This window comes from Populus alba, chromosome 5 (assembly GCF_005239225.2).
Source record: "Populus alba chromosome 5, ASM523922v2, whole genome shotgun sequence".
Lineage (NCBI taxonomy): Eukaryota > Viridiplantae > Streptophyta > Magnoliopsida > Malpighiales > Salicaceae > Populus > Populus alba.
In genome coordinates this window covers 4352626-4377097 of record NC_133288.1, presented here as the reverse complement: position 1 = coordinate 4377097, position 24472 = coordinate 4352626, and the positions used below count along the sequence as shown (strand labels likewise).

At 36.0% G+C, this 24472-nt stretch overlaps 3 protein-coding genes across 3 annotated transcripts; 1 reads left to right on the top strand and 2 right to left on the bottom strand.

Annotated features, from left to right (window-relative positions):
* The first annotated feature begins 131 nt into the window (after positions 1 to 131).
* On the top strand, positions 132 to 5040 carry LOC118032203 (transcriptional corepressor SEUSS). The gene is made up of 2 exons (XM_035036824.2): positions 132 to 3406; positions 3762 to 5040. Exons 1-2 carry the CDS (start codon positions 2845 to 2847, stop codon positions 4700 to 4702), a joined length of 1503 nt encoding a protein of 500 aa, XP_034892715.1. The 5' UTR covers positions 132 to 2844; the 3' UTR covers positions 4703 to 5040.
* Positions 5041 to 5196: 156 nt separating this feature from the next.
* LOC118032213 (thioredoxin) lies at positions 5197 to 6203 on the bottom strand. Its single transcript, XM_035036834.2, has 2 exons — positions 5851 to 6203; positions 5197 to 5721 (listed from the first exon to the last, which is right to left on the bottom strand). The coding sequence occupies exons 1-2, from the start codon at positions 6077 to 6079 to the stop codon at positions 5402 to 5404; spliced, it is 549 nt and encodes a 182-aa protein (XP_034892725.1). The 5' UTR covers positions 6080 to 6203; the 3' UTR covers positions 5197 to 5401.
* Positions 6204 to 10783: 4580 nt separating this feature from the next.
* LOC118031809 (callose synthase 5-like) lies at positions 10784 to 24201 on the bottom strand. The gene is given in 43 exon segments (XM_073409257.1): positions 10784 to 11277; positions 11512 to 11697; positions 11790 to 11840; positions 11963 to 12772; positions 13768 to 13997; positions 14131 to 14243; positions 14710 to 14793; positions 14894 to 14958; positions 14960 to 15010; positions 15097 to 15198; positions 15200 to 15217; positions 15300 to 15347; positions 15349 to 15418; positions 15520 to 15709; positions 16554 to 16622; positions 16703 to 16828; positions 16941 to 17050; positions 17626 to 17777; positions 17875 to 17992; positions 18092 to 18186; positions 18304 to 18427; positions 18925 to 19085; positions 19163 to 19250; positions 19335 to 19426; positions 19518 to 19640; positions 20216 to 20302; positions 20414 to 20463; positions 20547 to 20628; positions 20734 to 20794; positions 20883 to 20935; positions 21086 to 21420; positions 22011 to 22125; positions 22218 to 22342; positions 22418 to 22497; positions 22603 to 22666; positions 22759 to 22849; positions 22851 to 22907; positions 23101 to 23109; positions 23111 to 23228; positions 23332 to 23423; positions 23738 to 23830; positions 23951 to 24079; positions 24187 to 24201. Coding segments are annotated over 43 exon segments (5163 nt in total). The 3' UTR covers positions 10784 to 11046.
* Between the last annotated feature and the right edge of the window lie 271 nt (positions 24202 to 24472).

Genomic DNA, 24472 nt, shown 5'->3' with positions numbered 1-24472 from the left:
TTTTTTTGCAAAATGAGAAATTATAATATTTATGATAAAAATGGTGGTGTTAGTTATGATGGCAGCATTCAAGATTATAATGGTGTAGTAATAGATTCAAGACTATAATGATGATTGTTGTTTAGTGGCAATGACAATAATGAAGAAATGAAAATCGCGATCTTTTCTTCGTGTTTATTTTCTGGGAAGCCTCTATCCAGTAACGGTGAATATTAACGGATTTGAAAGGAGTTAATGGATTCAAAAGCTTCCTTCCTCTCAGCAATTCAAGTTAAATGCCCCATTACAAGTGGGGGCCAGAGCATCCTTCTCCGCAGTGGCAACTCGTTTAAATCTCACGACTCCCTTGGTTTTGTTAACTGCTAATTATTACTCTTTAACTTCAGAGATATATCCATATGCATGTTAAAATAAATTAAATAAATAAAACGTTAAAACATTAAAACATAAAAATGTCCACCAAAATTATAATGAAATCCAAGAATTATGTTCTAGGACGTGATGATGAATGCACCCTCTTCCCATGCATGCCCTTTGCTTCGCCAATGTTTCTTCCAAGGAATTGCTATCTGAACAATGAACTTGGTAGAGAAAGCATACGACAGACTTCGGTGGAGCTTTATTCATGAGGGCTTCCTGGCAGTGTGGTTGAAAAGAGTTAACTGGGAACCTTTTAAGGTGGCTGGAAATGGTCTCTAAAAGTGGTCCTAGGAGAACAGGGCTGGAGCTTAGTAGATGTATGGGTTTTCAATGGACTCATAATCTTGGGAAGATACCTTGGAGTTCCTTTAATCCCAGAGAAGGGTCACTAAAAGCACTTGCGGAGATAATAGTGGATAGAGTGAGCCCAAGATTAGCCTCAAGAAGAACTAAACAATTATCCTTTGCTGGTCCCACTTTTAGTAATTCAGTTTTAGCTTCACTTCCTATGTTTACTACGCAGACCACTACGATATTAGATAAACCGTGGCAGGGGATTTATTTATTTGGGGTGATTCTAAACAAAAAGTAGAAAAATCCGAATGGAAAACTATTTGCCAGCCGAGGAACATAGGAGTGCGGAATTTCAATGAAGTTATAAGCTTGGGGTGTTGTGACAAGCAAAGAGGCATTATGGGTTAAAGTTATCAAAGCCAAGTACTTTTATGAAGAGTATGGGGGTTTGTCTCTTAAAAATTCAGGTGGAGTATCTCACCTGTGGAGGCATGCGAGACTAGTGCCGGGAATCTGTGATGAAGAATAGGTTTTGGGTATTGGGAAATGCGCAGAAAGTGAGATTTCGGTGATAACTGGGTGGATAATTTTACCATCATGCTGCCAGGAGATGTTTGGCTAGTGAATTGTATCCATATGCCCCCTCTCCCCTGACAATGGTCATCGTCATCTGCTTTTTTTGGTCACATGGTGACAGAAATTCTCTCTTAAATCAGCTTGCTCTTGCTTGGAGAGCGGGAATCAATTTTGGAACCCTAAGGACAAGGTATGGGATTTAGTTTGGAAGTGGAGAGGGCCACAGCGCATTAAGACGTCTCTTTGGTTGGCAGTCCATAATGGTTTTCTTACAAATGGGCAAAGATTTCATAGAAAGTTAACTGCAAATGTTAGCTGTATTTTATGCTCTGATAGTGCTGAGACTACTCTGCATGTCTTATTAAGAGACTGTTCTGCAGCCAAGCCTTTATGGTTTGGAGGATCAGAGACTTTAATGGCAGGTTAGTAACAGGTTTGGAAGCTGGCGGAGGAAGCTGCGAGGTCTTGAAGGCGGAGGAAGCGGTGAGGCGTTGAAGGCGGAGTTACGGGTTGACAAATTGGGTCTAGAGATGGCTTGGAGTTCAGATGTGAGACTGCTCCATGCGGAGCGGGATTCCCAGTTTTTCCACTAATCTCTGGCCTTTCGTACAAAAAAAGGAAGAGAAAAAAAGAACAATGAACTTGGTTCATGGGATTTAAATTAAAAAATAAAAATTTATTACATATATAAGAAACAAACTATATCACCATGAAATATACGTTGTTTTGGTTGAGGTTAATCCAGTCAATGTAATAATTTTATGTTCTTGAGGATATTTCTTTTCGTTTCCCTTTCTGAATTAATTAAAAAAGATAAAAAAAATCAACGACTCTAACCAACACTGCCACCCAGCCTTTTCACTCACTCTCTAAGAATGTTGACACTCAAATACTCTCTCTTTGCTGCTAGCTGGCTTCTTCTGTCACCTTCATTTACTACTTTCTTTTGTACATTTTGTAGTCTGTTTGGTTCCTGAGGAAAAAAAAAGGAATGAAAAAGAAAAATGGGTTTCTTTTTTAATGCTTTCTTCTGTTTTATGTAACAATCTGAGGTTCAGTTTTGTCGAAGAATGCCTGCAATTCCTTGGCTATGTCTTATTGTCTGTGGAAAAACTGCTGCATTCTCTTTTGATTGTGGTTAATGTACTATGATTGGCTTCAAAAAGGTTAAGATGCTGAATTTTTGTGTTTTTCTTTGTTGGGTTGTTTAGATAAGCTAATTTGCGCAAAAGGGTGTCGGTCAAGATTCATGCTTGTAGTGAAAATTCATGTCATTTTGTGTAATGAAGTGAGGTTGTAGTTTTCTGGGTTTAGGCCAAAAAATGATACCAAGTAGGCCACAGGCTCCAATTGGTGGTTCCTCTTTGTTTAACCTGTGCTTTTGAGATCAAATTCTGCTATTTTGGGGTCTCAAGGAGGTGGTTCCATGCAGCTAGGTCAGTATAACATGAATTTGGTTAGGGACTTTCCAAGTATGTCTTCTCTTATCAATCAGAGTTTTGGGAATGGTGGCTCGAGCTCTGGACTTTCTGTTTGGAGTCTAATCCCATTTCTATGGTAGCAAATGATGTGGGTTTCAGCTCATCATCTGATGGTTTTAATATGGTGAGTTCTGGTTCATCCGGGAAAGTTCAAAGCAAGCGAATTGCCAGCTCTTCTGGTAATCACCAACCTCAAGTTCAACAATTTGAGCCACTCATGTTATCGCATGGGCAGAAGCAATTCCATTGCATTCGAGGTAGTTTAGGGGCGATGGGACCTGTAAAATTGGAGCCACAGGTATTCAATGAACAGATTGGTCCCCAGCGTAGGTTGCAGTCCTTGCAGAGTCTGGGTTCAGTGAAACTAGAACCACTACAGAACCAGATTGGAAGAGGCACTGGACCTGTTAAAGTTGAAAATCAACTTTCTGTTCAGTCGAATTTACGACAGCAGCAGCTCCTCCACATGTCCAGGCAGTCTACTCAGGCTCCTGCTGCACAGATGAATTACTTGCAGCAACAGCAGCAGCAACCTTTGAGGGCATTTCCTCATCAACAGCCCCAAATGCAACAGTTTCAACAGCAAAATCTGCCAGTTAGATCTGTTGCAAGACCACTGTATGAACCTGGAACAGGTGCTAAAAAAAATACATCCTTGCATAAAGCTTCCTTAAAGTAAAAGCTAGTATTTTTTACAAACACCAAACTGACAAATAGATTGCAATGACACCTTGCTAGCTGCTGCTAGGTTCGTTGAGGATTCCCAAGTATTCTGCTAAAAAGGGGGAAATAGCTTCAAAGGTTATATATATTGGTGAGAATGGATTAATATGTTACTTGACAACCTATACGTGACAAAACAAACTTCTCCTATTTGTCCCAAACGCATCAGAGTTTTCTAGAACGCAGGCTAAATTTGAATCTTTTGAGTTTTGACTCGTGGTTATTTAAGTTTTTATTTCACATAATAACATCTTGTTTGTTTTCCAGAGAGTTTGGCCCAGTTCCCCTGCAGAACTAGGCCTTTTTCTGGGCTGCACAGTTCTGATCAGCAACCACCTGAGAAAAAGCAGCATACTAGACCTACATCGAATGATGATCTTCATTCTGTACAGGCAAGTGTCATGCATCCTTCCACAAGCAATGGTGTTGCAAGTGCAAATAATTCCCTCGGCACAAGCTCCACCTCTTCCTCTGCCATTACTGTTGCCAGGCTTTTTCATCAGAATTCCGTGAGTTCACGGATTGAAAATCAGATGACTAGTCCCGGCAGTCCATATACTGGGACATTTGTTCAGATTCCATCTGCTGTCTCTTCAACCACTCTGACACTAGCTCAGCTCAATCCCTCCTCTCCCTTCTCTTGTTTAACACCATCATCATCTAATAATCCTCAAAGTTCTCACAATATGTTAGCCGGATCAACTGCAATAAACCATGCCAGTTCAGCACATTCACCTTTTCAAACACCAATGGAGCAGTCATCAAGGTCAAATGAGGTTGACCCAAATGCATTTCAGAGCTCTGTTGAGAAAATTATACAAGAAATGATGATTTCTTCACAGTTCAGTGGGGCAGGTGGTATGGTCAGTGTTGATTATGAAGGAAATGATATAAAGGACATAAATAGGGTCACACGGTCAACACAAAATGTGTTCACCAGTGGCCCCTGCCTGGAGGGCAATGTGATGGGAAACAAGAAGTCAGGTACTATGGATGGAGGATTTGGGAGTTTGAATGGTCAAAATCATCTCTCTGCCTCTACTAGCAGATTCACAGCTGCCATGGGGAATGTCTCCAGCACTTTGTCTGGTAGGCTTGCCATGCCAGTGATGGATCATGATGCTGGTATGAATCATCAACAACAGGCACTGGCTTATCAGTTGCGTCTTGGAGCAGTAAATAGATTTCTTGATAACCAATTTGATTAGAAATCTCCCTGAAGAGTAGTTAATTTTACTGATAATTTCATGGCGATAGTTCAAACCTAGTACGATACCATTCAGGTGGTGATACAAGGGGCTTGAGACGTGGCCATTTTATCCTTTCTGCTGAATCATGAGAAAATTTTGTTTCCTTTGACTGGCAGCAGCTGCATATTGTACATATATAGAACTTCTTCTGCCAATAGGCAATTTCAGCTGATGGTGATGGGGAGGCAATATTTTCTTAATTAGCCAGAGATGGATTAGAATTTTATGTTTTCAGAAAGAATCAAGGAATATTCTGCTTTGATAATGAGTTCCATTTGTTCCATATCTTTCTCTAAGCTAATGTAAAATTCTGCAATACCTTATCACTGCTGCTTCGGGATTTCTTCGCACCCTAATCACTAGGAATCCTCGCTACTTGAAGATATGTTCTTGGTTACATATAAATGGTTAAGGATGGTTTTTGCAATCGCCTTGGTTTTTTGGGTAAGCAATGATCGACCAATTTTCATGGATGCATTTTAGCTCAAGCTCAGAAATGCGAGACACGCAGCAATTGCGGTTCAGCAGATACATGTTTTTATCAAACTAGACTATCATGATATAAAAACTTGGAACAACATTGACATGACAATACAAGGCAATGACAATTGTAACTAATGATTTCTAAATGATGTTTGCTGCTGCTCTTTATTCTCTTCAAGCTTCAACGTATTTTTCAATGGCAGCAGCCAAGGTAGCCTTAGGAACTGCACCTATAACACCTTCCTTCTTCTCTCCATTCTTGAACATTAGCACTGTGGGAATGCTTCTAATCGCATATTGTGATGCAATGTTTGGGCAATCATCAGTGTTCACTTTGTAACAAGCAATCTTTCCTGCGTATTCTGCTGCCAATTCATCAATCACCGGTGTTATCATTCGGCATGGTCCGCACCATGGTGCCCAGAATTCAACTAGAACTGGGATTTCACAGCCAATAACCAGGCTATCCCAGCTTGAATCTGTCACCTCTTGCACTGTAGAAAAAAAAAATTAATCCCAAGAACATTCAGTGCACAAGCGCAAGCAAAAATGAACAATAGTTGTTTTCTTTTTTCTTTATTTTTTTTGAAAAAAGCTATTGAGAGGGAGGGAGAGGGGCTTACCTACACCGACAGCTTCTTGAGCTTTGCATACAATGGTGGATTTATGATTTTTGACTGAAGCATATGAAGAAGAGAAAGAAGATGGAAATGACAAAGAAGACGACCTCCTTAACCCCCTGCCTGTGGGCAATTTCAACTTCTCTTTTGAGCAAGCTACATGGTTTGAACATAATACTCCAGCCCTAGTAGTAGACATGGTGCTCATATTCATGCTTGCGTGAAGAGCCATGAACTATATGCTGCCTTTTCCCCTCTGTTTGCTAGGTTTTATATCCTTTGTTTACTTGGAAAATGAATCCTAGATATCCAGATATTAAGGGGAAAAAAGGGTACTCAAAACAGATAAAAGAACGCATGTGATCTTTCTTTCATTTCAACTTTTTGGATTTTTAAGTGGATATTGTAAGAGAAATGTAAGGTTGAGGTGACTCCACTCTCGTGGATGAGATTTTGTCCTCGTATATCTCATCACATGAAACTACTTTCCTCTGGAAAATAACATGTGGATTTTTGTATCTCTATTTTAAACAAAGTGCACAGAGCAAAGTTGTTTTTCTTTTTCTTTGATATATATTTACTTTTCCGTCAAAAAAAAAAAAAAAAAATCTTGACAACAAATGCCACCTACCAATCTACTATGGAGTTGTTAATGGGCTGAGCTCCACTTGGATTTTGTCAAAATCTAAGTGGGCTTGAATCAAAATCCAGTAAAACTATTTTAAGGGTTTAAGATGAGGCCAACCTCAAACCGGGATGCTTTATAGCCTTAGATTATTTGGTTCTAGTCAGTTCATTCATATCCATAAGCTATAATGGCCAAGAGTGATAATTTATGTGATATTGAGATCGTGAAAAAACCTTAGATTTCAATGAACTTTTCATGATTATCTTATGAATATCTGGGTTGCTCTTGAAAGATAAATTCTTTGTGGATACATGAGATGCTCTGATATTTAAGTTAATACATAAAAAATAAATATAATATAGGGAAAAGAAAAGAAAATAAAGTGATAGATAATGAGAAGAAAATTCTTGCTTCGAGACTGATTTTGTCTTTTAAGTTTGTGCATGGAGTCCAAGACTTATCTATCTAGTAGTTCTTGAACTTAGTAACTTAGTTCATGGAGGAAAAAAATACTTTTTAAAAAATTGAGTCATGGGATATCTTGTTGTACTTCTATTGATGGAGACATTAATGTCAATATTTTTCTAAAAAATTGAGGGTTGCTATGTTATATTTTTTATTGGTGAAGATGTTGGCAGTTATAATACCAAGAAATAATGATTGTCTAGAAAGACATCATTGGTGATGATGTTGACATTTATAGTATCAAAAAATAACCATTGTCTAGAAAAACATTGCTTGTATTACAATGAAAAAATTGTGCAAACATGGAAAGTTTATATGTGATTCTTGAAAACTTAAAATGTATAGAGGTGAGTGTATGACATTGCTTGGTAAGGAAAAAAAGAAATTGAGAGAGGAGAGAGAAAGGAAGAAAAACCCATTCGTTTGGTTGATCTATACTATTAAAGGAGCAACTTGGCTAGCGTGTGGAAAAAGTTGGCCATCTTAGCCATTGATACTAAAGGTATTATCATTAGAGCTTGCATGTGACTTTGACATCCTATTCTTTATTTGTTTATTTTTTTCCTTCCTCTCCATCTTTACTTGTCTTTTGTGCAAACCCATTTGTTCTTTACTCATTTTTAGCCATTGGATCTCTTTATTTGGTTTTGTGGCTATTGAATCCTCATAAAACTTGTGAGTTGACTTTTGCTTATCACAACTCATGAGAGGAGAATTTTTATGCAATGCATTAGACATGCATAGGAGAAAAAAAAATATGGACATGGCTAGGTCTTCAAGCTATTTAGACCCAATCCAAATTGCTATTTTTTATATTGTACCATTGCTCGAGGAATTATTAGATACTCTCAATACTATACAATTCATTTTAATATGTGATTGCATAATATCTAACCAAATTGTATTTTTGTTAGTTGACTTGTCAATACCGATAAATTCTACAGTGCTCAAGTTATAACTACCAATACTTATAATATATAAAAGAGATAAACACAAGAAAGAGAGAGTCATATTCTAATTTACCAAAAGTGATAAGAATATCTTTTCTTTTTAAAATTTGAATATATAAGTGGAGGAATTAGAAAAATAACTTTTGAAAAAGAGAGGTATTCTTATCATTATTTGTTAGCTTGTACGTGATTTTTTTCCCCTTTTGTGTATATCTCTTCTATGCTTCAAGCATTAGTAGTTACAACTTAAGAATCAAACAATCTTTATATCAATGCCATTACTATCACCTTATTTTTTGTTTCCAAATGGATGTTTCACTCTATATTTTAAAAATATCTCATATCTAAATTTTTTAAAAAAGGTAAGGAGATTAAAAAATTATGCTATATTATTTAACCAACAGTCCTATAGGATGCTGGAAAATTCAAGGTTATGATGTGACTTGTGAACTCCATAAATGAAGATATAAACTGTGTGTGTTTGTGTATGTGTTATTCAATGACAATGGAACTTTAGGATAATATTAACAAAAAGTATTTTGATCTAGGTAATTAATCCTAAATTTACGACTTGACTTTGAAAGATGGTGAGATCTGACAAAGAGAAAACAATGTCACCAAATACTTTGACATACTAAAATGATTGCAAGACATTGATATGTTTAATGATTACAAATTAATGAAAATCTATATAAAAATGCAACCATTACAAGAAACAGAGTAGGACTTTTAGATTTACAAATTCTTGACTAGACTTAATGTTGAGTTTGATAAAGTAAAAGGAAAATAATAGGTAGAAAACTCCTATCTCTAATTGAAGAGGCATTTCAGAAGTTAAAAGAGAGGAAAGCAATATAGAGGTAATGCTTGGAAAAGCAATAGACTTGGTGACAAACACAAACATGTTGTTTCTGTAGCAAATAAAAAAGCTTTTTTTAGTAAAGAGTATATGGAACAAATTCTAAAACTTATAAAGTTCAATTCATTATCTATTATTCCTAGTGTTTTACTGGCTCAAATAAGTAGTCATCCTCGTGCTGTATCTTGTTGTTCAAATTTTACTTTTTTGATCATTGATTCAAGTGTAACTGATCATATGACTAATCATTCCCATCCATTTATAAATTATTTATCATGTCCTAGTAATGAGAAAATAAAAGATATATATGGTAGTTTCTTACCTATTAGAGGGAAAGGGTTAATAACAATTTTTGAAAGTATAAATTTTAAATTTTTTCTCCACATTCCTAAACTTATTTGCAATATTATGTATATGAGTAAACTAACCAAAAATTGTAATTGTCTAGTTATTTTTTATAATTTCATCTATATGTTTTAGGATCAGAGTTTGGGGAAGATGATTTGCTAGGATAAGATCTTTATTACCTCGATGACAACTTTTTCGATAATAAAATACCTTGAAGCTTTATTAATATAAGTTCAATGTATATTTATGAACGAATAATGCTTTGGAATCTTAAACTAGGATATCCTAATTTTCTCTATCTTAAATATTTATTAAGTGAGTTGTTTAAAAAATTAAATTGTTTATCTTTTCATCATAAAAGTTGTCATTTATCAAAAAGTTATTGTACAATATTTCCTTGAAAACCTTGTTATGTTGTGATTTAAAACTATTTTATTTTATTTATAATGATTTGCGAGTCCCTTCAAAAATCACTACTTATCTAAAATTTTTTCTTCTCACATTAATAGATGATCATATATGATTATGTTGGATTTATTTGACAAGGGAAAAAAACTGAGGTAGTAACATTATTTAAATATTTGTATCAAATAATAGAAAACCAATATTAGACAAGGATTAACATACTTTATTATGATAATGGAACATAATACTTTAACAAGTATATGTGAATTTTTTTTTAAAGAAAAAAGGGGCTCAACATTTGTTTATATATTGTAACACTCCTTTACAAAATAGAATTACTAAGAGAAAAAAACAAATATATACTTGAAGAGGCTCATGCCATTGCATTTTCTATGAATATTCCAAAACATTTACAAGTTGAAGTTGTTTTGACGACATCCTATTTGATTAACATGACGCCTACTTGAGTTTTGCAATTTCATACACCATTAGATTGCCTAAAAAATTCTTTTCTTGATACACAAATACAATCTATTTTGCAAATAAAAATTTTTAAATGCAGTCTTTGTTCACATACCTAACAAACTCCAATCTAAATTTGATCCTAAAGCTAATAATGTGTTTTCATTAGATATGTTCTAAACAAAACAGAACACAAATATTACAATCCTTAAATTAGAAAAATTTATGGAAGTATGAATGTTTATTTTATAGAAAATCAACCTTACTTTACCAAAAATAATCTTGAGGAAGCATATGCCCCTAACAAAAAAGGATAAAAATATTATGATCCTTAAATTAGGAAAATTCATATAAGTGAATATTTCTTTTATAGAAAATCAACCTTACTTTACCAAAACTCATTTTGAATATTTATTTTGAATCAAATTATATTTTCATCGGTCATCCAAATTGATTTTAAACCCTTCAAATCGATCAAGTCACATCAAATTAATCCCTACATAGTTTAAATTTGTTTTTTCTACTGCAAAAAAACATTAGTATTTCCTAAACATTTTTTTTTATATATTTACAAATCTAGTCACTTATAGTTTGATAAAAGAAATATTAAAATCCTACAAACCATTTAGTTATGGAAGCATACCTCCAGAAAAATAAAGCAGTTCAAACTTCAAATAGTCTCTAGCCTGATGGACAACCAAGACTGATTAGTAAAAAGAGAAGCTTACCTTGTACTTGTAGAGAGAATCCGAGGACCTTATAATTGCTACGTTTCCATGTTTATAAATAACAGATAAAATAAATAAATGAATGCCCATGATCAACAGTTCAATTAATTGAATATCATTCTCCTCAGGAATCCATACAATCAACGGTGAATACATAGACAGGAAAACACGATGACAACATGATGTTGACATTTGTGCCTACAGGACACCGACAGTAATCGTTTATAAGAAAAATATCAGGGTGAAGTGTGTTATGAATTGGAAGTCCTAGCAGTTCATACATTCTCAGTGTCAGCTATTTTTTTATATATATTTCTCAATCGCTATACGATCACAACCCCATATACGCAAACCTCATTTGTTTTTCTTTCCGCCAGCCAAGATACGTTGAATCTGAAGCCCTCGGCTGAAAGCTTGGTTAAACAGCAGCCTGGTCTGGAATTCTGAAACGAATGGGAACCAGGCAAGTACAGCCACTGGTGCAAAGATGACCAAAGCCATCATGTACTCGTACCCACGGGCTAGAGCTTTCACAGATCCCCACATTTTAAGGCCCTTCACTACTGGCCTGCAAGCTTGTGCTATCTGAAAACGAAATCAGCTTAATTTGTAAAGATCGATATTTAACCAGGAAAACTCATGATCACCATGCATTGTGTTATTTAAACACAGAAGAGAAATATAAAATGAGGGAATGAGGCTCCTTTTTCCAGTACGTTACATTAAATTCCACGTAAGAAGGTGTTTGATATAACCCAGTGGAAGGTGATGTGCTTGCGAGATAGAGGAAATGATTTTGCATGATAGTCATGTACATACCTGCAGAATTGCCAAACCAGTTGGCAGAAAAGCTAGCAGGCTCTGAAAGATGTCTCCAACTGTGAGGTGAAGGGTAGTGAACAGGATAACGAGAGTGATCACAGATCCAATAAAGAGAAACAGCTTAAGAAGTCTAAACATGAGCTGAAAATCTGCACTAAACTTCTTTCTTCCCATGGAAACAATCTGCGGTTCAAAGGCACTAGAGTTGGTGAATTGCATTCCACATGACAAGTTCATTTTCAAAAGATTTAAGATTTTAGAGTTTGAACAATAACCTTTAAGATGATTATCATAGCGACAATGACCAGCCACGACAGACCATATACCTGAAATCAGAAAACAAATTTACAGACATGAACATGAAAGATTTCGGAAGTTACTTTATCAAATTAGACTAAGGTTTGTGCTACGTTTTAGAGTAGAAGAATATTAAATTTCATGTACTCACAATAGCACTCCGGCTTCTTCCAGGCGTGCTTTCCTTGACTGCTTTTAGCTGGTATACAATTCCATATTGATAGATGAAGAAACGCAAAGAGAGAAATATCTCCCAGAACCGGCCTAAAAATCCAGTGTGTTGCAGGTGCTCCTGTTCCTCATCCCACCAAGACTCCCAGCTCTTGTTTGCTGGGACACCAATACCACCCTGGCTGCTTATCCACTTCGACCAATCATCCCAATCATCCACAATCTTCTGCCACTCAAATCCAGATGGATTGAAAAGGAAAGGAGCAAACAAAAAAGAAGTCACTAAGAACCACATTGAGGCCGTGACAAGTGCAAAGCCTACTCCACTTGCTGCTTTTCCATATACCTGATAACATATAAGCAATATTAAAAGCTCCAGTCCTTTCACAAAGTGACTCCTCGAGTACATCCTATAGTTCTCAGCAAATTTCTGATGCCGAACCACAAAACCACGCCCAGTAGCTCTGTATTTTGCTCCACCATGCAGGATAGTGCGCCCAAAATAATGGACCTTAGTCCCAAGGGAAAAGGTGAAGAAGACAGAAGCAAGCTGAAGCTGCATGATTATTATGTCACCTATTGCTGTTCTGAACCCTTTCTCTAGCCCCATCTCCATGACCATGGGCAACGCCATCAGAAAACCAATCTGAACAAGAGACTGTGAGGCCATGGCTGCTTTTAGGGGATCATTTCCCCTAGCCCGTGCGTACTTAATTATTGAATCCTCCAATCCACTTAATGACAGGTAAAGTTTACAATACAAGAAAGCATATACCGTAAGGACAACTATCTGCATATTAAAAAGAAAAAAATTATCTGTTAGCTGAACTTCCCAAATGTGGAAACATCCTAACATCCCAGCCACAAAAGCACACAGGAATAGTATTCAACTCAATAATTGCATAATCTGTGCAGGGCACAGCATATCAGAAAGAGTTTTCTGCACAATAAAGAAGCAAATAACAGATCACATTTAAAAGGAGACACTACATTGGGTATGGTTTGAAAATCAAATGAACAAGATATTTAAGTTGTTTAAGAAGAAGGGTTTGCAAGCAAAGCAGTTCTTTCATAAAGATGCATAGATGACTCTGGAAATGAAACTGACTTTCATACTGAAAGCCTCTTCAAAAATCTTATCTTCTCATTAAACACAAAAGGAAGCAGCCATTTACTTGAGAGAAAAACCAAAAGGACATGAGAGATTCCAGACAGTTTAATGTAGCAGTTTGACAACTAAGAAAAAAAAAATATATAAAAAAACTACATGATTATTTTTACAAAATATAAATCATTGGATCATAAAAGAGAGAAAAAAATGTTTAGGTGATCCACAAGAAACAATACCCCTTTTCTTTCCAATTGAAATTATGAAATCCATATGACATTTATTAAAAGAATTGCTCTTCAATTCTTTGTCATTTAGCTCCTTGCTATTTGGACTTCGAACCAAACTGAGCACTGCCAAAAATGCATCTTATAAACAATGCACTGACACGCACGTGAAAACAAACAAATGCATACATAAGCAGACCAACACATTTATTCCCTAATGAAATATCATGGCCAAATATTTCAATCTGTAAGCTGTTCTTTTTCCCATAATGTACGTAATTTTCCAGGTATATTATGGCCTTGATAGCAACTATTTTGGTTGCCTTTTTTCATGCTTAGGTTGAGTTCTCTGGAAAACAACAAGGTAACTACTAGATTTGTCAATTAGCCTTGTCCACACTGCTTGTCCAATTGCTTTTCAACATGAATTACACATTAAAAAAGAATTACCATTGAACTGACGTAAAATCCGATCGTTGTATAATAACAGGACAGCATGCGGAAGAAATCAAAACGATGACCTAGTCGATAGATGTCCCTGCTGAGTGTCTGCTCCCCATTACCACATGCTACCTTTGCTTCAAACAGAGAGATTTGGTTGAGCCCGACATCTCGACCTTTCCCAACTTGAATATACTCATGATGAGTGACATTCCCTCGTCTCAGTGTTGAGTTGAAACCTACATTGTAGAACAAGCATAGAGAAGCTGATGAAATTGTGTTACCGGAGATAAAATAAATTCCCAAACATTTTGTTGGTTACTCTTCAACTACTTTTCTAGGTGACGAGAACAGGTTCCTTGAGAATAGTACCAGCAAATATGTCCTCACTCAAATTGATGCCATGAGAAGCCTTGCTGATGCCACCACGTGTTATGTGAAAGATTCTATCAAACACATCTGGATGCCCATAATGGAACCGGACCCTATAAATACCAATACAAATTTCAAGATAAAATGTCAACATTAATAAGATCAGCAAAAAAGGCCACCTGAATGGTTTTATTTAACAAAAGCAAAGACATTTTATGTTCTTCACGCTAACTAAAGTGGATGACCTAATATTTGGCATGACCCACTTTCCAAGAAGCAAATGAACATATATGCATAGGGGACCACATGGACACACATGCGTGCAAGAGAGGAGTGGATTATCGTATCTATGCATAGTGATTCTCAAAGCTCTATTTTTTTTTAGCACCGGTACATATTAAAAATATATTTCTGTTACGATCAGCAAAATCACCTTTTTTTTTAAAGGAGTGGTACTATTAATTCCTTAAAAACCTTTATCTCAATAATGTATCTTAAAAAACGGCTGGTATTTTGCATACCATAAGTTGTACTACACTGTTATCTAAACATAGAAAGGAAGAAAAAGAGAAGGTTTACTTCAATGGTCTTGCTAGAACCCTTTGACCAATGGTGACAAAACTCGTTTCTTGGTTTGACATGAACCAAGCCAAAGAAGAGACACTGCAGCATAGATGTAAAAACACATGAGAACAATGACAAGGCATGATATTTGATGGTAATAGAGCATCAGAGAACTAGAAAAGATAAACATCCATCAGACCTTCCAGTAAAGATATGCTCCCGAACACCTAAAATTGTAGGTGGAAGCACTCCATGATCCTCATTTAAATTCTTCAAGAAGGTTACGCATTTTAAGTGCTTCTTCCAAGTAATTATCCTATAAGAAATTGATATGAAAAATCATCAGAATAGGTATAAAAATCATAATGAAGCAACAATACATTCAGTTTTTCCATGTTTTACCTGATTCATGTCAATGGCTTGCAAAGCTTCCCCTCGAGTAAATACAATGGCATGATTCTGATTCTCAGGCTTTCCTTCTCCTAATTTAGCTGCACCTGGCAATCTTTATGCGATATATTTCCTTTTGGAGAAGATAGAAAACAATTAGCTTTATGGAAAAAGTTGCTCAAATGTAATTAAATGGGAATATCATAAAAAATTACCTGATCAAGATTATCAACAGCTTTTACCAATACAGAATAATAAACCTTCTTGTACCTTGCCACCTTCTCTTTCTCTTTCTTCAACTTCGTCAATAAATGCAACACGGAGAGAGGGATTACTGTAGAAGATGTAGCAGGTTCAAAGTCTTGAACGAAATATGCTCAGCAAACTGCTTATGATATTCAACAGTGAGATGCTATAATTAGACAGAGAGCATACTTGACCATTAAATTGAGAATGTCTGTTGCACGACGATCTCCACTCCTCTTCTGATTTCCATAGTTCTGACAGGTAGCAACATAAGTGAATTTCATGTCCGCTACTGCCTCTATTTGAGCACTCACAGATCTTTGACTTTTCTTATCTTCCTCAGTTGGATCTGTGATGGCTTTGTAACCTTCTAGTATCTCTGCATTTATGAGATTATGTCATACATTGGCATATTACTCCAAAATGACACTGCTTCACTGGGCACTCATCATTTCTACTGAAAGAATTGATAGATATATTGAAAACAAAACCATGAGAAAATGGTATACATCCCCAGGAAAAGTACAACTAAGGTCAGAGGCATTGAGCTCAATTTTAGCAGTAAATGAATTAGATTCAATGAATTACTACTTTATAACATCAATTGGATTTGTGTTCTCGCAAATATATTCTACTACATGGCAAGGAAAACGAATGAAAGACGCCTGACGAAAGTCTGAGGCATTGACAGTGAATTAATTAAACAGCAAAGGAGTAAGGAAATTATTTTATTCTTGAGAACTAAACTAGAGTAGTTCCCAGCGCATTCTTTCATGAAGAGCATAATTTTCTCTTCAAGACTGAAAATGAAGTTTGAACTTTAGATTTTTTCAAAAATCATTTTTTGTTTTTTCTCCATCAGATTACTTATCATATTCCAAGTTTTGGAAAAAAAAAATGTTGTTAATGCCATTTATTTAAGCCATCATTCCTTCTTGAAATTTATGACTACGTGATTTCATCATTTTTATTCCTATAAAAAAAGGTCAGATATGACTGACAGAAGAAAGCTTATATCAAAGAGTAAGAAATCATATCTTTTTTAGAAGATTATGATGCTGCAAGAATGGAACATGGATTCCACATGTTTATTATTTTCATATTTCTAGAACTCATTATTTAATTTGCTCAGGAGGGCTACTTTCAGGAAATAAAGACCATATGCAATTCCACATTTGAAAGTCATTTTCAAACAAAATGAAGAAAAGCATTCAGGCTCTCACCACTTTCTTTAGCCATATCAAGGAAAGCTTGAAGTCTTAAAGCTCGTCTGTAGTACATCATCCCTCTAACTGCAACATTTATGATCATTTGTATATATATAAAAAAAGATTAATGCATTTAGATGAGAAAATGTAAAGGGATCAACTACCTGTGCGACAGAGGGTTTGACCTCTCAAAGAGCCCCAATGGCGAAGTTGCAAAATATTTTCTTCATTTTCCAAAACCTCACTCTCTTTTTTGCAATTTATTCTTTCCATGAAGTTATTCCATTCATCTGATGACAATGCAAATAGCTACTGAATTAATTACATCATTGATTCATTCATTCAAAACAAATGCAAATCATACATGCTATGGTACTATGAGAGTTCACAAAACAACCATACCTGGGTAAATCTTTTGCAAGTAGTAGATGATTGATACACCGTCTTCATTCTCCATTTCAAGATCAGATTTGGAATAAACTGTCTCTTCACTATAGTAGGGGGTTAAGACACTGTGCATAACAGAAGAGTAATCTTATTACATAAAAGTTGATGTTGTTAAAAATCCCTTAATTTCCTTAAAGAAACTCATCAAATTTCTCAAGACCTTGAAAAACTATGTAATTTATCCAGGACAACTCTGTCTAGAATCCACAAATGTACTTTCACAAAAACTATAATAAATCAGACACTGGCTTTGGGAGAGTAAATAGTCTCAATAGAAGCATGTAGGATGATATTTGAACAAGCAATATTATCACAAAGAATTTGAGAAAAGGCACTGCCTTTCTTCTAGCTGACTGTTAGCTAGAAGTACACTCAACTTGATCATATGTTCTGAACATATGTTGTACAAGTCCGGTCAGGTGTAACCCAATGTGGCTACCAATGACTAGTATTTGATCAAATTCTAGCCACTTGTCCATTGAATGACATGATGGTGGCAGACAATCATTAAACCAACTGTAAGTTAACAATACGTTGAATTCAGCTGAAGTCAACAAAATGTGAAGGCAGTTCTTTGCAACTTGGCAAAGTCGCTGCAATATTCACTTTGCTATCATTTTTTATTAAAAATGAATCAGACCTGAATGAGAGCATTTTACGGACTCGAGGAGGACGTGGCATGTCCATAAACAACGAATTCGTAAAGAATGAAATCCTCCTACGTGCTTCAAGGTTTGTTGGGACATCATTGGCAAATTCGTTCACCGTCAAAAGGAGATGAATGCGTCTTATCTAAGAGATCATTAATCAAAGCTTTCATCAATCCTTACACACACTAGAAGGGTTAGTACTTAAAATAATCATTGAAGCTCAGCAAGTGCTAGGGTACCTGTTCTTCCCATTGTGTTGTAACTACAGGAGGGAACATTATAGCAGGTTTTGTGTCAGTACCAGAAAACACTTGTCTTCCAGAATCCTTGCCACTTTGCCCGAGGTCTACCAATTCACTGAAAATCATCACACAAGGACAGGCTGGACTGTTAGCACTCATATGAAGGACATGAGCGTGCCACTAAATCCAAGTAGAAGATGCAAGGTTCACCAACCGATTCTCATTCACCATCATATCATTAGTAAATACTTCTAACATGTCCTGCAGTATCAACACCACGGTATTTTGCTGGGAGGGATCAGCATCTTTCTGCAAGGTGGAAGGAAAAAGGAAGCGGTCACTTTCCAAAGCACGGCTGCAAAGAGAATTTCAGATTTACAAAAGCAAGCTGAATAAACCATTAGCCGAGTTTCATAAATGACTCACCAATAATCTCACGAGCTCCACAAATTTTTTACATAATGCTGGTAAGGGACCCATTTTGAAATTTGTAAGAAGTGTGTTCTTTGAAATATTACTCTCAACTTCTTTAAAGATGATGCTAAGTATCCTGTTACATTAGAACCACAGTTACACAAGACACTGAACCATCATCCTAATTTCATTCAAATGCCAGATAAAACTCTGCAGCAGATAGATTAACAGCCAAAACGATTGACTTTGTTAAAGGCATATAGATATTAGTAGAGCACTAAATACTGGACTGGAACTCAAAATGTTATAGAAGGAATGAAAATGCTGAAGCAGAAATACTATAACATAGATTGGACTCTTGCAAACTTAAGCTTCAATTGGGAATGATGAAATTATCAGCTAAGAACCTGGTCTCCAAAGGAGGTGTATCTGCAACATTTAAAAGATTTAAATCCACAGGACAAGTCATCTTTCTATGGTAAGTTTCTTTCTGATCTTTTCTTTTTCTTTTTCTTTTCTTTCTTTTTTTTTTTTTGGGGGGGGGGGGAGTGGGGTCTGATTGGTTGTTTAAAGAGAGGATGGATAAAATGGATATGGATTATCAGGGGTAAGGAAAAGAACACCGCAAACAACCTTTTCTCAATTTCTCCAACTACCAAAATATTCATGACATGTTTAAGGGATTCGTAGCATTCAATGACTGCACATTTCATGTATTCATCTGCACATATGCGTTTCCAGAGGTCCGCATCCCTTGATCGGAATTGCACTGCCATATCCAAAGCTATTGGGATCTGTAAATGTAACAAATATTCAACAGTTAAAAACAAGTTCCATTCACTCAATCTGCAGAAAGAAAATACATTCTGACCTTGCTTGCAAGCATAATCGGTGGCCACTGAATTAATTTGAGGCTAGGATCTGATGTATATGGAACCAGCAACAGATCCATCTCCCTGAATTAAAAGAAACCAAAGATTAGTCTCAACAGGGGAAGGAACAGATAGAAATAAAGTTTTATCGAGCCTATGAGGCCTTTCCTGTCACTAATGAGATCTTCTTCACGGAAACTACATATCACTTCATTCCATAACTGAGCAAATTTGGCAGCTTCACTTCTCTTGCTTGCAGTAACCTAACAGGAATGACATTGTAATAACTGAGTGAGATGCATGAAACTGCAAAACAATGATAATGATATAGAGAATTTGAAACATCAATCCAACCTCAGAAAATCTCTTTGAAAAAGAGAAGCCCTTCTTCCGTTTCTTATCTGAAGGAACCAAATAAGTGTTAAATGCACCAGGTAAGGACTGGAACCGTGACCTCAGCATGCCCAGAGTTCGAATCTGTTAGAAGAGAAGGAGGAAATTAATAGGCCACAGTTTTTAGCCTTAAGTTACAAAAAATCCTGCAACCTAAGCTCACTGACATAACTCACCCAAAGATTTAGTGACATTTGAAAAATCACTAAAAGGAGAGTGAAAGTTAAATGAGAGTTATATTCTCAAAAGGTGTTTGATATCTTACATAAATTACAAGAAAAGGAGAGTGATAGAAAATATTGGTGAACTTCAAAAAGTCAAGTAAACAATGTGGAACACAGAAATAGCCATTGGAGGTAAAATGGTATTCACTGAAAAGGACGGCTATTGCACATCTCCAAAGTATGCACTAAGTTCCATCTCTCAATAGAGCAGAAAATACAATGTCCCAGCCAAGTTTACAATAAAACAGGCCAATTATCTCACTAGAATATGTAACATGGAAGCAAGAAAACGCATCCAAATGCCTCATTTCAAATGATATATGAAGGTTTGTGACTGTATATGGTTTATGTAAACGCATCCAAATGCCTCATTTCAAATGAACACAGAAAATGACCATCCAAAGCAAGAAACACAAAAATAATTGAGATAATTACCTCTCCTAGACGATCAAAGGCCCCGGCAAAGCCACCATATATGGTTGAGAAAATAGAATACCAAATTTGAGTATCCATAAAATAGACCTGGATTATATTGTAACATGTCCGGAGACATCAATCATAGAATAAATATAAATTTCACCAAATAAAAGATATGAAAAAAGAAAAATAGGAAAGAGATAGCAGCAGACAAACCAAAATTACTGGTAACCAGAGTGACAAAACAGCTCCATAATTGTTTTTAGCTGTATACACAGGGTAAGCTTATGTGAATATAAAACCTCAGTTGAAAAGCACAATAAAAATGAAGTGAAAGAGTGATGCACACCATTCGGAAACAATTCATGCCACTCATAATCTACATTCCGAATGTTCATTATATCTTTCGTTGGCTTCACCAGAGGTTTTATCTGGGAAAAGGACATGTAAAAGGGTTAAAGGAATACCAAATGAATGACCATAATAACAATGACGGTGATTATGCTGATAACAAAAGCCAACTAAAAATAGCCAACCTGGACAAAATAGCTGAATGCTATCTTTGAACATAAAAGTAACAACCAAAAAAGAGTATACCTGAAACAAAAAGAAAAACTTAGTAACAAAGTGAACTTGAACCAAATATGTTGGTGACTGCATAAATATAAACTCTCATCAGACTCACTTTATGAGTACAAATTGACTCTCATGCATTCCCCTGCCAACATAAATTCTTGGCTGCAGAAATATAGATTTACTCAGTTAATCAGGAGAAGAGATAAATTTTCTATAGCTGGATGACATAAAAAATCATGAAAATGATAATGAGATAATGATATCTAGGAGAGAAACAAATAACTTGTGGGAAAATCAGGCCAGTGAGCATACCTGTGACCACCATAAGAGAAATCTGATAATCAGCCAGTCTGAGTTTTCAATCCATCGTCGGAGCATGGGAAAGATAAACAAAGCAGTTGCCAATATATTTGGAAGCATGTATACAGCCACTGCCAAAAGGTATAGTGCAGGTATGTCCTTCACTTCTTTAAAGAATGACAGCAAATCTTTGATTTTATCAGGGGCCACTTTGAAGGAATGCACATAACATAGTGGAAGAATGATTGCCCATGCAAGACTAACAATGATCTTGAGAACATTTCTCAGGACATCAGTGAATTTCCACTTGTGGAACCCTGGGAAGTTCAGAACAAGGTCCAGAATACCTAAAAGGAAGAATGGTGAGACAAAATAGTCACTTGAAACAAAAAGCTATTTCAGAGACAGCAAATCAGGTCCTGGGTTAATGACGAAAGCATTGAGGGCTCAAGTTGAAGGTAATATCAACATAAAATAAAATATTAAAAACAAAAAACAGAAAATTATCAGGTTTTATCACCAATGCTGATTAATATTTTAACTCTCATGTCATCTTACAAGCTTCACCAAATCATCAATGGAGGAGTTGGTCACGGAAAATGCAAAATACATGTGAAATAATGTTAACAAAATTAGGCAGTGATTGCATAATAAAAGAGTCATAAAAAAGTCTGAAAATTGTTGAAGAAGAAAAGAAATGTAATAAGAATGTTAAAGAAACAATTGGAAATTTGAGGCTTATGTTTTTTTATGTGATGAATTATACTCTTTCCAGGTTTTCTATAAAACAAATTCAATAACTTTACCATGTTACCTTTGATTATAAAGGATAATGAAAGAAGAAGGTTATGGATAACAATAATTTCACATTAATATTGGATTTAAGAGAGGAAATAATAAGATGGATAGAGGGAGCATTAGGCTAAGAGCATCATACTTTGGAGGAAGCGAAGACAGGCTGCTGTGATGAAAATGCTGGATAGCTGATATAATACATCCTTTTGAACAATGTTCAGAATCGAGACCCCACTCCAAGCAATGATGATCATTGCCTGCAACAATAAACCCATGTCTTACTGGAAAAGATTATATTAAAAGATAAAAACTAGAAAGATGCGCCAAAAGGTTAATAAAGTTTGAATGCCTGAAGAGCAAGAATATAAAAGGTCCACAATCTGTCAAAACTTCGAAAAATGTGCCAGAAGGTTCGTGTCTCTACAAAATATGCTTTGCCATGCTTCTGGGTTTTTCTGAAGAAGCCTTTTTCCCCTGACAAAGAAATCATGTTAAGCAGATAGTGGTAAATCATTTCAAAAGGTAGTGTATTACTGGCAACATAAGCGCACTGTACCACATCTCTTGTAGAAGTAAAAAAACTTCCATCATCACGCATAGGCCAACCAAGAGAAAAGCAGTCCGATGACCTGAAAGATATAAGCAAAGCTAAGTGTTAACCAGAACGAAGTGATACAAAAAAATCAAAAAAGATCTGTTCTTCATCAGAATCCTAATATTATATCCAAACTAACCAGAAGTATTCATTTAGATCATCATAATTGCACCACTGTGAGTGTGAAGCTTTACCATTTTTTGCTTTTTATTGGCTTCCTGCAATAATTGGAACACAATTTTTCATATTGAGAACAAAAGGACCAGAAATTTGATGACGAAATGAATCCTTGCACAATGACATACCTTCTCAATTACATGGTAAATTGGTGTTATAACCTTCCTCAGGAAAGCCTCGTCGTCTCCACCATAAGAAGGCTTAATATTTTTCTCCAGTAACGATGCTGACGTTTCCAGCCAACAGGCCATGGAGTTCATATGCCATCTGAACAAATGAGAGGTCAACCTTATGAAGCTTTTATATAACAGAAAATGTGCTAATTACTTTAAAAAAGGATAAATAAAGGAAAGAGCATCCAACGCACACCAGCCTTCCATCCCGAATTCTGGTCTTAGAATCACCCATTTTCTGTCCTGAACTAGCTAAGGAGTCCGTTAATGTTATGATCAGTACTTACGTTATGAAAAAATATAGCATAGACATTCAGGCATGAAGCGAACATTTGCTGCCTCACCCCAGATGAGAAGAAAAAGGCCCATGTACAGTATCTTTCTCTGCTGGATTTCTGGCTGGCCTTGAGGGAGCCTACAAGAACCACACATGTAGATGTTAACATAGCAAATTAATGTTCATTCATTTGCAGCTTGCTTTAAGTTCTGAATGAATAAAAAAGAGTCCACCTACTTACCTTAAACTATGTTTCCGCCCTAAAAACTTGCACCATGTTTTATAATTCTTAAAAAGCTTGCTCATAACTTCATCAACAGCTCGATCGTCAAGCTGCATAGGAGATGAGAGTCTAAGCATAGCACAGCCATTAATTATGGAAGTAATAGTTAATCAAGGATACTTGGTGAATTAGAAAAGGGATTAACTAGAAAGGTTCAAAAGTTATTCAAATAATTTGCAGATTAAATGCACATGCACATATACACATTCACTCCAGCTCCAAACCCTGAATCAAAACCACAAACATCACAATTACCCATATCCTGGATGCTATAGCAATCAAAAGGTAGGATAATGCTAGAGCTGTAGCAACATCTAATATACAACAGGCAAAAAAAGAAGAAGGACTAAGGATTAGAGCATACCTTGCTAATAGGTTCAGGCTTGGGATTAAGCCTTATATGTTTGTTGGCAAGTAGTAAAATCAAATGCTCCCTCTGGTTCCTGACATTGTCTCTCTGCGTTCATCAAATTTAAGAACCAAATTTTTAGTTACTGAAGATTCTAGTGTAACCCTCAGCAATTGAATTCTCTATTCTTTTCTTTTTAAAAAAAGTTTTCTTGGGTCAAGAACATGCCTGAAAGCCAAACATGGCCCTCAGCCAATCAAGAAGGTCTAAATCACCAGCTTTCTGCCTTTGTGGATCAAATGCAGTGGGCCAGTTCAAGCCACGAGTGTTCCACAGTGCAGCAACAGCAGCTTTGACCTGGTAAATATGGACAGGAAATTCTCAAGCAGCATATTAAAACTATGCATCGAGAGAAAAGGAGTAATCACAACAGCAGCAAGATAACCATGAAGAATATGTATAACCTCCTCAAGCTGCATTATGGACTGTGAAGCCCCGCAGAATCCAGAGGAAGGATGTTGAAAGGGGCATATATTTCTTTCTTTTCCTGGACATCTCTGGCTGCTGCAATAATCTGCTCAGAGTAAAGTCATTAAAAAGTACTTCACTACCCTGAAAAGGATTCATGCCGTAGAATGGCCAACTGCATAAGAGCTAGTAAACGACAGACTATAACAGGGACTAACCTCAGGAGCAACTTCTTCTACTTTCTCTGTTTTGTTAACAGCACAAAGCACTTCAAAAAGAACA

Excerpts from the sequence above, each read along its gene's own strand:
- LOC118032213 (XM_035036834.2), bottom strand. The coding sequence starts at position 6,079 with ATGGCTCTTCACGCAAGCATGAATATGAGCACCATGTCTACTACTAGG. Across the intron at positions 5,722-5,850 it reads TCAAGAAGCTGTCGGTGTAG|TGCAAGAGGTGACAGATTCA; the intron begins GTAAGCCCCTCT and ends TTTTTTCTACAG.
- LOC118032203 (XM_035036824.2), top strand. The coding sequence starts at position 2,845 with ATGGTAGCAAATGATGTGGGTTTCAGCTCATCATCTGATGGTTTTAAT. Across the intron at positions 3,407-3,761 it reads ACTGTATGAACCTGGAACAG|AGAGTTTGGCCCAGTTCCCC; the intron begins GTGCTAAAAAAA and ends TTTGTTTTCCAG.